The sequence below is a fragment of the Trichoplusia ni genome, unplaced genomic scaffold, assembly GCF_003590095.1.
Source record: "Trichoplusia ni isolate ovarian cell line Hi5 unplaced genomic scaffold, tn1 tig00001557, whole genome shotgun sequence".
Taxonomy (NCBI): Eukaryota; Metazoa; Arthropoda; class Insecta; order Lepidoptera; family Noctuidae; genus Trichoplusia; species Trichoplusia ni.
The window spans coordinates 33,204-47,026 of record NW_020800134.1 but is presented as its reverse complement, the minus strand read 5'-3'; the positions used below and the strand labels follow the sequence as shown (position 1 = coordinate 47,026).

Sequence of the window (13,823 nt, the reverse complement as noted above, 5' to 3'; positions counted from 1 at the left end):
TGTAATATAGACATTAAATTGTTTAATGTTGTTTTATTTATCGATACCTACCTCAAAATTCTAGTAATTTTCATACCATATGGCTGAAGTAGAGACACTTTTTGAGTCTTATTTCGGTAGCTTCAATAGGAGGCTGACCGACAGACTGACTCTAGATTTTAATATTGTTCATATATAAATTGTTTGATGTTGAAAAGTGCCATTTACTGGTCTAATTGAAATAAACACTGACTTTCAAGAGATCGATTGGTTAGTCACCGCAAGCAGCACCCGTTCACGAGTATGACGCGAGGGTCAGCCAGCACCTCCCTCGCCATATTAGAGGGAAAGAGGTGAACCTAGCCGTGTAAGTCTAGTATTTTAATATAATAGTCCACAATGCCATCTAGTCTCAAACTAAGCAAAGCTTGTATTAAGAGCACTAGACAACTGATAAACACACCTATATATTTTTAAATACATACATAATATAGATAAATTACACCCAGACACAGAACAAATGATCGTGCTCATCACATAAATATTTGTCCTGGGTGGGAATCGAACAGTCAGGGTCACTAACGTCTAGACGACTAAGCTAGTCAAAAATGTGACCGGTTGTTGGAAACCTTTGCCCAGCAGTGGGACACAGTGGGCTTGATACAAACAATAGACTGCTTGAACTGTTATCTAGTCTATGGGCGGAAATAGATAAAAAAAAACACGTTTTTTCATCGAAATCCTCGAAATTGACTAAAAAACAAACAAGAAAAGTAAGTACAAAAACGTGGCGAAATAGGTTCTGTGGACTTCGGTTTCCACTCAACATATTACAGGATTAAACAATTTGCAATTAGAATGATGCTATATGTTTCTATGAATAGTGGAACTCCACAGACACCTTTAGAACAACACGACAAGTCGACCGCTTGCTTGTACAGTACATGCCTTAGAAAATAACTCCAACATGTCTATCAGCCTCTCTCCTCACTTAGTTCACTCCGCCCTCAACAGATGTCGCTATCCCGAGACCTCTGAATCACGCTATGGTTGTGTAACACCGCCTCACTCACATACAACGCGACCCACTATGTTGCATGTTTGCATAGAAAAGTTAACAATAATAAAATTTTTGCAAGAATCTCGCTTACGAGATTTTGTTAACGCCCTGTCAGTAACTGTAGTTGATTTTAATCGTTGCTAGTTGAACTTGTTGTACACGACTTGAATATTCTGTCAGTTATATACGTGGCTACGTTAGAAGGATACTCAATACTCAATCATTTATTGCGTTCCATAATGTACATCAAGGTCCAAAAATATAATAATTCAGAACCATTATGATCTATAACCGTGTCGGGCACAGCAATATCTTATATCGGATATGTCGGTATAGGGTCATTGTTACATAAATAATGTAATATGTACTATTTATATTATATATAAACGTCCCCCAGTCCCACAGCTGGGCACAGGCATCCCGTGCATTAAAGTTCTGAGCATTGATCACCACGCTAGATAGCTGCGGTTGTTAGCAGAGTCCACGCAGTCAACCATTTAGTACTCTGTCACGCAGTGGCGTAGCTTAGGGGGGGAGGGGGGGTCCGCTCTGGGCGCCAGTTTCAGGAGGGCGGCAAAATTGAGAAAAGACGACAAATTTGATGTTCCGCGTGTGATCGAAACATAAACAAAGAGGTGTAAATTTACCTCAACTTTGGGCGCCAAGGTGTGAACCCCGCCCCGGGCGACGGTGACCCTAGCTGCGCCACTGGTTCAACGCCCGTTGTTAGGATATCTATCGAGTTTCTCCCACTATGTTCACAGTTTGTCAGTGCTGAGCCCTGATTCTTCTATTTACAATGGCAATTGAATTAAATTTAAGATTATTCGTATTCTCTTAAACATTTTGCCAATACATATAACTGAAAGTTAATTGTATTGACCTTGAGTATACCGTCCTATACTAAAGTTCCAATTATTGTGTAGAAAAATGCTGAAGAGAATACGAAAATTATCATTTTAAGCCAAATTCCATTCATTGATCGGCCATTGTAGAGAGCAGAATCTAGTAATAGTTAAGGAAGTACATGTTCATATCATTTTAATTTTGCATTTCATTATAAGTTTTATCTGACTGACACTTGGCGCTTTTAACGAACATTAGTATGTAGTCAGCATTGGACTCTTCAGCCTGACTACTTGTAGACAAGCTATAAAGGATTGTCAAATAAAACATCAGCAAATACTTTATTTATAATATTTATTGATTGACTATCGTAGCCTAGACTAGCACCACCAGCCCCAATCTCTGTACATACATACATATTATATACATTTATATTTATAACAAACAATTCCTTTCTCTTTACAAACGCATGAAAACTGACGGAAAGAGGGCGTAGACAATGTCACACAACTTCAAATGTATGTGAATGACATTCCTCCTCGACAAGTGACGTGACTTGGACTTGTCAGTTCAATACATTTGAGGGATTCGTCAGCGTTAGCGAGGAGATGTGTAACTTGACTATAGTCTCTCTTACGCCTTGCATAGTCACTTTAAAGCATTATAAAATTAATAAAAAACATTGGTTCCAAATTAAGTCACTATTAATAATAATACAAGATCAGATCATAAAATAATTATTTACAGAACAATTCTAAACCTACAAAAACTATTAAAATTAAATCATTTTTCCGTTTCAATCGAACTGCGATCGTGTAAGAACTCCAGAACCCGACACCAGCGCTAATTCTTGCAGTGGCAGGATTTGGAACTACGCTCGGTCGAGTATTTCATAATATTAAGTGTTGACTCTGACTCTCACAAGTTGAAGACAAACTGAGGAAGTGACAGCTAGTGACAAGTTGAACAACATCTTACAACATTATTTAAGGTTTCAATTGCAATAACAAATGTTTTTTTTCTTAACCTTTTATTTATTAATCATATTTCTTACCCTCTTTCAACTAAAAGTGTTCTTTCTTCAATAATTGTGAAATATATGGTACAATAATGTTAAACAAATTCTGTGCCTTGAGTTTACGAAATCCTCTAAGTTTGTCGCCATCTTGTCTTCCATATAATATGATTGACATTACCAAGCTACCGTGCTATCAGTGCGTGTGGGGGCGTCCCTCACCAAGCTAGCTACCTTACAATATATAACTATACACATACTGCAATATCAGTGGACTTGAATACTTAAAATACCAGCTTTTGAATTGCCCACAGCTGGGCAAAGTTGTCGCCCCGTTTAGCAAAGGAATTAGATAAATAGGACGAACATTAATAAGACGAAACTTGATACATAGATAGTTTATAACTAGGATTAACACATAGGATAGTTTTTAGCCCAATTTTGTGTCCTCTTGGGATCATTTTTTATTAACGGGTGGGACCACGGGCAAAATCTAGTGTTTAAATAAAATTAATTCTTCTAATTACGTCCAACCCCACTGATATCAAACCGTACCTGGCCGGCTGCTACAGTACAGTGGCACAATAAAAGATGAAATGTTGACATAAAGGATATAGCATCATAATTTACTGATTTCATCATCATCGTCATCAGTCCATATTCGTTCAGCAGGCGCTGCTGATTCGAGTTCATTCAATGCAAAGTTTTCTTTTGGTATACACTTATTTTGAGGTTAGGTTAGTTAGGTTATAATATGTAATGATATTTACGCCTGCACTGATAGTAACAGCCGGCGCCGCCTGGTGGCTTACATCAAATGTTTATATTTACATGTGATCGATGACAGGGTGAAGTGTTTACTGTATGTTACACTAGCAAATATAATATTCAAGCTTTGTGATTCTGCTCAAAATATGCGTGGATATAGTTAGGAAAAGTAGATTAAATGAAAATATTTATTTATGGCTTATGATGTTACACAGCAGATTAATTATATTTAGCTTAACGGTTTAGCCGGAAAAGCGTTAAAAATAGAAAGATTTTTAATTTTAGTAGTAGGTAAGGTATTCTAAATTTTATAACATTATGTATAAAATTTATTGTTTTTTTTCTTTTCGGCAAGAATCGTACTGCCTAAAGATAAATTTGGTGTTGTTCTTAAAGACCTCATAGTAGCCTATCTTGACTAAAAATCTTTAATTCTATAAACATATAACGCAGTGTAACATACAGTCATACTCATACAAGTGAGAGTCCTCGGGACTACGGTTAAAGTTAACTAAGAGTTAGTGCCAAGCGACGTATATTACAGCCAGCTGCGTCACACACAACGACAGTTACTAACCACAGTAACAGTTAAACTATGATATATAAAGTTTATAAAGAGACTTTATTTCATGTTACTTAGTTTAACTGTTAGTGTGTTAACTTAAGTTAAACTTGTTAAACCACGCAATACAGTAGAGATGATGTTGTAATGTCACGTGACATAATGTGATGGAAGGTTTTGTACTTGCGTTCAGTGATCCCGGTAGCGTAGTAGGTAATGTGACTGGTGTGTTGAAGTAAATGTGTGGGTTCGAAACATTTTTACATGATTAGAATGAAATGTTGTATTATTTTATAAAGCCATACTTCCAGTGATAACCTATCTTTACTATATTGCGTAGTTTTGTTCATTCATAGACAAGTTACATGTCTACAAGCGATAAAAATATATATACTTTATTGATAATGAAAAAAAAATACGATAATAGATTGAATTGCAGAAGCAATCAGGAGCTTGCTATAAGGTAACAAAATATAACGCTTGCAGAAATATAACTTGTTTCGAGAAGTAGGTATATAGTAGTTAAAGTAGAATATTGTATTTAATACATCGAGAAGGTATCAGTTTGTACTATTTCATCTAAAACGGGGGGGGGGGGGGGTGGACAGTCATCTTAATACTATCAATCACGACTAGCAACTCGATATTCAGCTGTCTTATAAATGTCAATGAATTTCATAAACTTATAAAATGCACTAAAAAATAGTAAAGTTAACTGATCAAATAATATTAGTCGAAGAAATAAAACTAAAAAGCAAATAATTTAAAAAGTTTTATTTAAAAAAATGGCTTCATGAACTTTTTACAAGAAATCATAAAATGTAACAAAAAAATGTATTTTTTATGCATTATTTATACATTGACCAATTAAGATCAGTGTCTCACCACCCTTACATAAGGGATCTGTTAAACTGGAGCCAGCGCTTATTGCAGACAATACTGCTTAAAAGCGGAAACTCAGTTAAAACTATATTGCCTAAAATAAGTGCTATTTCATACACTTATTGAAGATAATACTTGTTCTATATTGACAGAGTCACATCAAATATTGTTAAGTCGTTTATTCTTATATTACACATAGACATATACAATATTCGTTTTCTTTTAACATGTATGTATTTATTATTAATCAACAGATTATTATTGAAAAAATACTACACAAGTATTCTTTAGGTTTTTAGAACGGTTTTATTAAGCCACCGTTGTTTGTCCGTCTGTCAACAGGTCGTATCTCATGAACCGTGTTGGATAGACAGTTGACATTTTAACAGATGATGTTTTTCTGTTACGGCTATAATAGTCAGAGTTTAACAGCGGTCATAAAGTATTACAAAGTGATTTAAAGTCTAATAGTAGTATTTAGATTATAAATCAATTTAACTAATTGTTTTGTTTTAACAAAAAAAAAATACTTTTGTAATATTTTTTCTATTTCCCGTCTATATAGATATTATAATTTCCACAGATCATCTACTCCTTTGTATAACATTAAAATTACAATTGATATCTTTTAGACATTCATTAGATCTTAAATATAACTTTACAAACATTTATAGAGAAATATTTCAAACATATCTTATATTTCATCTCACATTTGACAGTCGTTAAGTCATTACAGTTGTGACGCAGTCTTACTATGTGATACTGTGTTACAGTAACATGTGTTGTGTTGTCAGATAGACAGTCGCGAGGTAACATACTAGCTTTTTAACCCGACTTTTGTCACATTTGATTCAAAAATGTTCATATTTAGTTAGCCTCTTGTACATTTTAAAGAAAAACTTAACTTTTATAATAAAAAAAACATACAAAAACAATTTAGTACCAAAAAACGAAACTTTTCAACTAACTTTAAGATTATTTATAACAGTTAAGTGTAAAGTTAGTTCTTGGTTTAATTTAACTAATAATAATAACCAAAATGATTCATTTTCGGTATCGCACCATATTTAAGTAACAAACAGATTCCTAACTGAGATTTAGTCAATTTTAACAGACTTTTTCGTAGATCAGAGATGATTCAATGTAAATTCATTCTTATTCTCTAGTTCATAAATTTGATATTATGAAAATACTTAATTATTTTATATATTCTGTACTATGACAAGTATTTTTGTTTTTTGAGTTGATTTTAAGTTCAGTAAATAGAACCTTATAGTACACGATACAAGAACGAATTTACATTGACAACTCTAACACCAGTGGTCTGGTATTTAAATAATAAGTCATTCATATTCGAGGTAAGTTCCAATATAAAGAAAAATATCATTTTAAGATCATTCTTTAGGATTCCGTACACATAGCTTAAAACCGTAAACTTGACAATTGATGTTACGCTGTCTGTTAGTCCGTTTATAACCAAGCTATATCTCATGAACCGTGATATCTAGACAGATGACATATGTACATACAATACGCTATTTTTGTTAATATTTAGCGTATGCATACGGAATCCTAAGCATCGCGAGTACAACTCACATTTCACTGGTTTTCATAATACTAACAACTTGTGTAATGTCTAAATAAAATGCAGAAAGACAACATTTAGTATTAAATTCAGTTCACAATGTAAACTGTTTTAGACTTCAAACTCCATTTGAAGATTGTATCTTAACATTCCTTGGTAAATCACGGTTGGGATGATTTCTCAGTAATCCCGTGTATGTATGTATGTTTGTGTGTCTGTGTGTGTTCAGAGGTCAGTTTCTGAAGCGCGCGCGTCGAGCCAGTGTCGCGGGCGCGAGCGGCGCGGCCGGCCCGACGAACCGCGCTGCGGAATAATATATTATGTTAATGCTTACATGTTGAGTGTGTGTGGTTTAAGAGCTTAGCTTATTAAATTATGTTTGATGTTAAAGACAAGTTATTTAATAGTTTTGTTGTTTGAATTTTGTAATAATATTAGTTTTTATCTCAGTTTGTGGGCCTCAAAAACCGCATTAAAAACACTACAGAGTTTTGGAGCTTACACATGTATATAAGTGTGATATTTGTATTTAAGGAAAATAAATGTTTCTAGGTCGTGCGGGATAGTGGAAGTTCTTGGGATACGCTCTTACCCAGGATCTGCATGTGATCCCATAGCAAGGCTTATGCCTTTCTTTATAGCCTAGGACACCATAATGAATCATGCTAGGTCAAAAAACATATCACGGATCTTGACCAAGTTCCATGGTATGTCAATGGCAATGCAAATTACGCTAGTAATGTCATCGAAAAGTTTTAAATATCTTTAAAATGAAAACAAAAACGTTCATATTATTAAAATATTCCCTCACCTTTTCCTCATGTGTCTCCTTCTTCCCGAGCGTGGACGAGCTCCCCCCGAGCGCCGGCTGCGCGCCCTGTGTACCGTGTGTGTTGTGTGTACTGTGTGAGCCGTGTGTACCGTGTGAGTTGTGTGTGTTGTGTGAGCGCGCGTGCGGCAGGATGAGCGCGTCGTGTATGGCCACAGCCTCCTCCATCTCGGCTGAGGAGCAGGGGCCGGAGGGACCCAGCTCGGACTCGTCTATGTCTAGAAGGGATGACGAGTTATTCGGTTTAGTTTTCCACTGTGGTTAAGAAAGGTCTTGTTTTATCTTCATTATCATATATGCTGGAAGCGATGCGGAGAGGGTAATATTTGCCAATTAATACAAATAGCACTCTCAGACAGGTCTCGAACCTACAACGTCTCGTTATACAGTCGCCTCACCAACTAAGCTACTAAGTTCACTGGCTTAAAGTGTCAATTTGTTCATTATATGGAGTATACGTCTTATTGTGTAGATACTTTTAGACATATAAGTAGAGTATTCGTTCTAAGCAGAAAGATTCGAATCTGCGTCTACGAGATGAACGTAAAAGTCACTTTATCAATATATTGGAGGTTCAAAAGTATTTTAAGTAAACGACTCCCGCATTAAAGAACTCAATCCTTGTGTCTTGTGTTTCACAAACATTCAAGTCACATGCACAAGACACCCAGACTCAGGACAAGCACTCACCATGATATGAGAACAGCTTGGGCTGCGGCTGCGTGTCCCGCAGCGCGACGGTGTCGGCCTTGAGGCGGGCGGCGTGCGCGCGCAGGCGACGCTCGCAGCCCGCCGTCCACGCGCTCGACGGGGGCCTGCAGGTAGGGGGGCCTTACGTTAGCTATACAATACAACGGTTAGAAGTGCCCTAGGAAGAACTGCTGATGGTCGATACTCAGGCTGGATCTCATGAACTAGACCATATGATAAGTAGACAGCTGCGGAAGATGTATTTCCCCAGGTTTTATACATATACAGGTAGGTACACCTAATAATGGAAGAGCTATGGTCGGTAATGAAGCTAGATCTCATGAACGAGGTAAATATGATAAGTAGACAGTTGAAATATTCACGGACGATGTATTGTCAGGCTACCTTCAAACTTAATGACAATTTAAAACTGCCGGCTGGACCAATTTAAATAAAACTTGAATGAAGTGACATTTGAATGTGGGTGTTTAGATTATTTAAATCTATTAATCTTTTGATGCTGATACAACAAGATCGAGTTCAGGCTTCACGTGTTGCGTGTGACTCACTGCGCGTGATGCTGCAGCCAGGGCCCCGGCGACAGCAGCGGCTCCCCGATGCTGGCCGAGCTGTGCTCCTCGTCCAGGCGCGCCAGCAGCTGGCGCGCGACCAGCTCGGCCGCCTCGCGCTCCTGCGAGTGCTTGCCGTGGGTCTCGGCGAGCGCGAGCAGCACGTCGTACACCTCGAGCGCGCGGTCGGCGGCGCGCAGCGCGCAGCACAGCGACACGCAGGAGGACTCGTGCAGCGCGCAGGCGCAGTACAGGCGGCGCGCCGTGTCCGCCGCCCGCGCCAGCGCGCAGCGCAGCACGCGCCGCTCCGCGCGCAGCCGCAGCGCGCGCGCCGCCCACGCGCACCCGCCCGGGCCCGCTAAGGGGGGGGGGGACATTAAAGTAATCAAAAATCGATCACTCCGATTTCATTTCCTTTACAAATTGATACGATATTCTTAAACAATCTAATAAACCTGCACACGCACATCATTATACTAATACATTTCTAAATACATACAAGTTATAGTTAAAATACACCCAAACATAGAACAAATAATCGTTCTCTTCACACAAACATTTGTCCTGGCTGGGAATCGAACCCACGACCTCGGTACCGTACAGCAGTCAGGGTTACTCACTACTAGACCAGCTCACTTACCATCATGGCTTCCATGTTGTGCCTCCATCAGCTCGAGGGCTTCATGTACTTGGTGAAGTGAGGACTTCGCCGCCTGACAGCAACACAACACTAGTGTTAGATCGATACGGATTTGACGGAAGCCTTTCATAAGCTTCACCACTCAAAATTATTCGTGTGGATTAAAAATCTTGAAGGAAAGGAGTACTTAAATATATTTTTTAGCCTGTATGTAATTACACTTACAACACTTTGTACAAAAAATTTAGTGAACTTGATGAAATAAGATTAAGTAGGTACAGGAGTACCTCAAGGCAATATGTTGGTGCCTTTACTATTTTGAAAGTACTTTCAAATTGAAATTATTTTTTATATTGAAATAATTATTTATGTCATGTGTTATATCAATGCCAAGCAAATTATACGATTGATGAAATGTATATTTAATTACAAATTACGTATATTTAATTACAGAAGATATGTTTAAACAAACTCAGGGGGCATCTCAGGCCTCTCTTAAAGTCCAAAGACATGCTTTTTTCATAATTCTAGAGTAACATGTATGTATGTCTGTCACCTGTTCTGTAGGTGACGTGCTGTTGTCTGTGTCCTCTGTCTTGCGCAGGCGCACTCGCGACGCAAGCTTCGCCTGGCGAGCCTCGATACGCTCTGCAAACGATGTATCACTATAGATTGCCATTTTTAAAAGTAACGGGAGGGTTTTACCGCGTTCCAGTATTCCTCATTAAGAAATATAATTGTAGGAGGGTATCACAAACATTCAAGTCACATAAACACACACAGAGACCCAGAAACACACACAGAGACCCATGGTCAGGACAAGCACGACATAAATGCTTGTCTTATGTGACGATCGAACGTGTCACGCGCTCTGGGTTTGGCGAGTTCACCTCAACCGCTCCGCTATCCGTGTCTCTCCATCATAGGGCTCGCCTATCTATTACTGCCGCCGCTCTCTGTGTAGTACCTGGGGGGGCAGGGGGCAGGGGGCCAGGGGCCAGGGGGGCATGATATGTAATACATACCGGCGGAGGAGTAGAGTCGCGGCGAGTCCGGAGAGCCACGCTCCCGCTCACAGCTGCCGCCGCTCTCTGTGTAGTACCTGGGGGCGGGGGCAAAGGGGGGGTTTATTAGTTTTTATTGACATTGATTAGTTTTTACTTTAGGGGGTCGTTTTTTTAATTTTATCTTATTTAGTTTTTTATTGGTTAAAGAAGCAGATGGTATAGTTCAATTCAGTTCTATCCCTGCCCTCATACCTGGCGGTGGCCCGTCCCGCGTCGGAGTCCCTCCCGGACAGCTGCAGACTGGCGTCGTACCCGTCGCCCGCGGACGGCGTGGTCACCTCCACGCGGGGACCCTCACTCTCCGCTCTGAGCAAACGCATACATATATCACTAGTATATACATCTTATAGATAAACTGTACCTATTGGTAAGCCTTGAAGATCAAGGATTTAAGATATTACTGCGGGAGTCGTTTAAAGATTCTATTGTAAAATACCTATCATGTTTTTGGAGTTAAAAAATATGTTCTCCCACACATTCCACCTGCAAATGTAAGTTGGTACGCACAATATTTAGTGATTTACCATGTTATTTTAATATTATGGACTTCTTATAGGTTTTCCTATAATCTATAAGGAGAAAACTAATTTCTGTATTTTTTTTCAAAATTTTAGGTTCAGTAGTTTCGGAGATAAGGGGGGGGGGTACCAATTTTCTTAAATAACTTGGAAACTATTTATTTTAAAATTACAAAAAAAAATACATTTAAGATCTTCTCAACAAGACCTTTCATTTGATATGCCACACGATGCAGTTTTCAGATATATTTTTTTAATTTTCCCCTTCCCCCCAAAACTGACCCCCCATATACAGATTTCATCTGCTCACGTCACACCTCTGTGTTTGGGTCACAGGAATTGATATGTGTACCAAATTTCAAGTTAATCGGTCTAATAGATTCGGAGATAATTGACTGTAAGCGACGGACGGACAGACACACGAGTGATCCTATAAGGGTTCCATTTTAGTATTCAGACGTACGGAACCTGAAAGAAAGATTTTTACTTTGAAACCCAGACACCATCACAGGGATGATGTCCAAACACAGAAGTAGCATTTACAATATAACAAGCAAGTGAAAGCGCAACAAACAAACAGTAGGCTACATAGGTACCTGTAGTCCTGTGGGATGGACTCCACCTCTGACGTCACATCGTTCTGTGTGGAGGGCTCTGCCTGAGGAGTTGGTAGCTCCGGACTGGCCGCCAACGGAGAATCTACAAAGTATAGAAACATTAGTCAGAGTTAGATACAACGGTTTAGTCACGCGGATATATCGGGATTGCCCGACTAGTTTCGGACCCTACCGGAGTAAATTCGCGCAAGTAAACCGTTGCATCATTTAATAATGAATCATTCTGACTGGCCTGTTGGTCTAGTGGTTAGTGACAGTGACTGCTATGCTCACTGTCACGGTCGTGGGTTCGGTTCCCGCCCAAGACAAAAGTTTGTGCGATGAGCACGATCATTTGCTCTGTGTCTGGGTGTAATTTATCTATATTATGTATGTAGTTAGAAATATATGTGTGTTTATCAGTTGTCTAGTACTCATAGTACAAGCTCTGCTTAGTTTGAGACTAGATGGCGTTGTGTGAAAGTTGTTATATAAGTATCTCACCATCGTATGTCCCCACTGCGTAGACCTGCGGGTAGGCGCTGTCCTCGTCGATGGAGCGGCGCTTGTAGTCCGGCAGGCGGCCCGAGTCCAGCTCGGTCTCCGTGTCGTAGTGCGAGAACACGGTGTCGGGCCCGTACCGCCTGGGGGGGGGGGGGGGTTAGGTCATCAGGAGGTACTGTTGGTCATTGGAGGAACCGACGGCTAAAACTTTTAAGGGCTCAAGCAATTTTTATGAAATACGTTTAAGAATACTCGCACATGATCTCTCGCAATTTTTCAATCTTCTAAAATACAAAATTGAAAAATTGATGTCGCTCTATCTGTTCAGGAGCTATGAGGTCGAGGTATCTAAGCGGTTTCGGAGGTATACAAAATTGAACTCCTCCGAAGCCGTTCGGTGTGTAAGTGTAGATATTCGGTAGGTCTGAGAATCAGAAAACATCTATGTTTTTATACCCCTAGTACCAATTTTTTTTATTCGTATATTTTTTCTTATGGAAGCAAGATGACTATAAGCTATAACTCACCGATCTCGCCCGTTCCACATCTCTCGGAACCCCTCCCTGTTTCCATCCTGTTCATTCCCGTCCGGCTGTCCGGCCCGATCCGGCAGGTCCGCATCCGGCTGCTCCGCCGGATCCGTTTTGAACACGTCTTGTTGATCCGACGCCTCTTGCTGGTAAGCCATGTCGACTGACTAGAGGCGACAAATGACCAACAGTTGTACAAAAGTGTGTTAGCACAATATACTGGTTTCGGAAGGCATGTTGCATTGTGGATCCCAACTGATATTCATACATTTTTGACAGTCGTTACAGGTAGTCAGGAGCTAGAAAGTCAACCAGTCAACCTACGAGGTATCGTGCTGCCCAGGTAACTGGGTTGAGGAGATTAGATAGGCAGTCGCTCCTTGTAAAGCACTGGTCTTTAGCTGGGCCCGGTTAGACGATTTTTGTATGAGTGCGTATGTCGCGTGTGTCGCGTCTGTGTTTGTGTGTACGTGTGTGTCGCATCTGCACGTGTGTGTGTTATGTCTGTGTGTCCTGATTATATACGTGTGTACCTGATCAGTCCTTGAGTTGTCGGCATCGTTATCGAGCTCGCCGGCCGGCTGCGTAGTCGACTCACACTCGTCTGAAATAGGGTACATAGTCTTTGCAGATAATTCTAATAAATAGTACAAGGCACGAAAGAGTCTTCTTTTACGCAGTTAAAGATTATTGAAGTTCCGAAAATGGTTGTATTTTGATGACAACTTTACCCGTGTGGCCTATTGACGCCTCGTCACAGATTGGATTCATAAGTCTAACAAGAGGCTAATGCACACCATTCGATCTGCTTATTAACTACTGCTTATTCTTAAGCGGCTCAAGACATTTTGATTTGGACCTTATCCTTTCTCCCAACCAGCTCCTGCGATGACCCTCTACCTTTTCCAGCACTGGGTAGTGGACAGCGGTACTCACCCGACACATCCTCCTCGGGTATGGCCCTGGTCTGCTTGTCATGCGCCCGCCGCCTCACCAGCTCGGCGATGACTCCGTGCAGCTCAGCGAGGCGCGCGTCGTGCGCCCGCGCCGCCGTGGCCGCGCGCTGCCGCTCGGCCGCGAGGGCGCGCGCCAGGGCGTCCCGCTCCGCGCGGAGGGCGTTCGGGTCCTCGCGGGCAGGGCTGTGAGTGCCCACCTGGAATGGTGGAGAGACGTTACTGGGGTA

The 13,823-nt window shown here is 40.3% G+C and overlaps 1 protein-coding gene across 1 annotated transcript in view; it reads right to left on the bottom strand.

The window, feature by feature from the left end:
- Nucleotides 1-2,222: 2,222 nt before the first annotated feature.
- The window catches only part of LOC113507326, a 43,018-nt gene continuing 31,417 nt past the window's right edge, over nt 2,223-13,823 (bottom strand). Inside the window, exons 3-15 of the mRNA XM_026890190.1 lie at nt 13,577-13,793; nt 13,174-13,244; nt 12,638-12,807; nt 12,111-12,250; nt 11,607-11,709; nt 10,685-10,798; nt 10,451-10,527; nt 9,982-10,073; nt 9,426-9,498; nt 8,786-9,143; nt 8,217-8,341; nt 7,509-7,744; nt 2,223-7,000 (exon numbers count right to left, since the gene is read on the bottom strand). Coding sequence (XP_026745991.1) covers nt 6,923-7,000; nt 7,509-7,744; nt 8,217-8,341; nt 8,786-9,143; nt 9,426-9,498; nt 9,982-10,073; nt 10,451-10,527; nt 10,685-10,798; nt 11,607-11,709; nt 12,111-12,250; nt 12,638-12,807; nt 13,174-13,244; nt 13,577-13,793 — 1,854 coding nt within the window. The 3' untranslated portion in view covers nt 2,223-6,922. The remainder of the gene's footprint in view (nt 7,001-7,508; nt 7,745-8,216; nt 8,342-8,785; nt 9,144-9,425; nt 9,499-9,981; nt 10,074-10,450; nt 10,528-10,684; nt 10,799-11,606; nt 11,710-12,110; nt 12,251-12,637; nt 12,808-13,173; nt 13,245-13,576; nt 13,794-13,823) is intronic.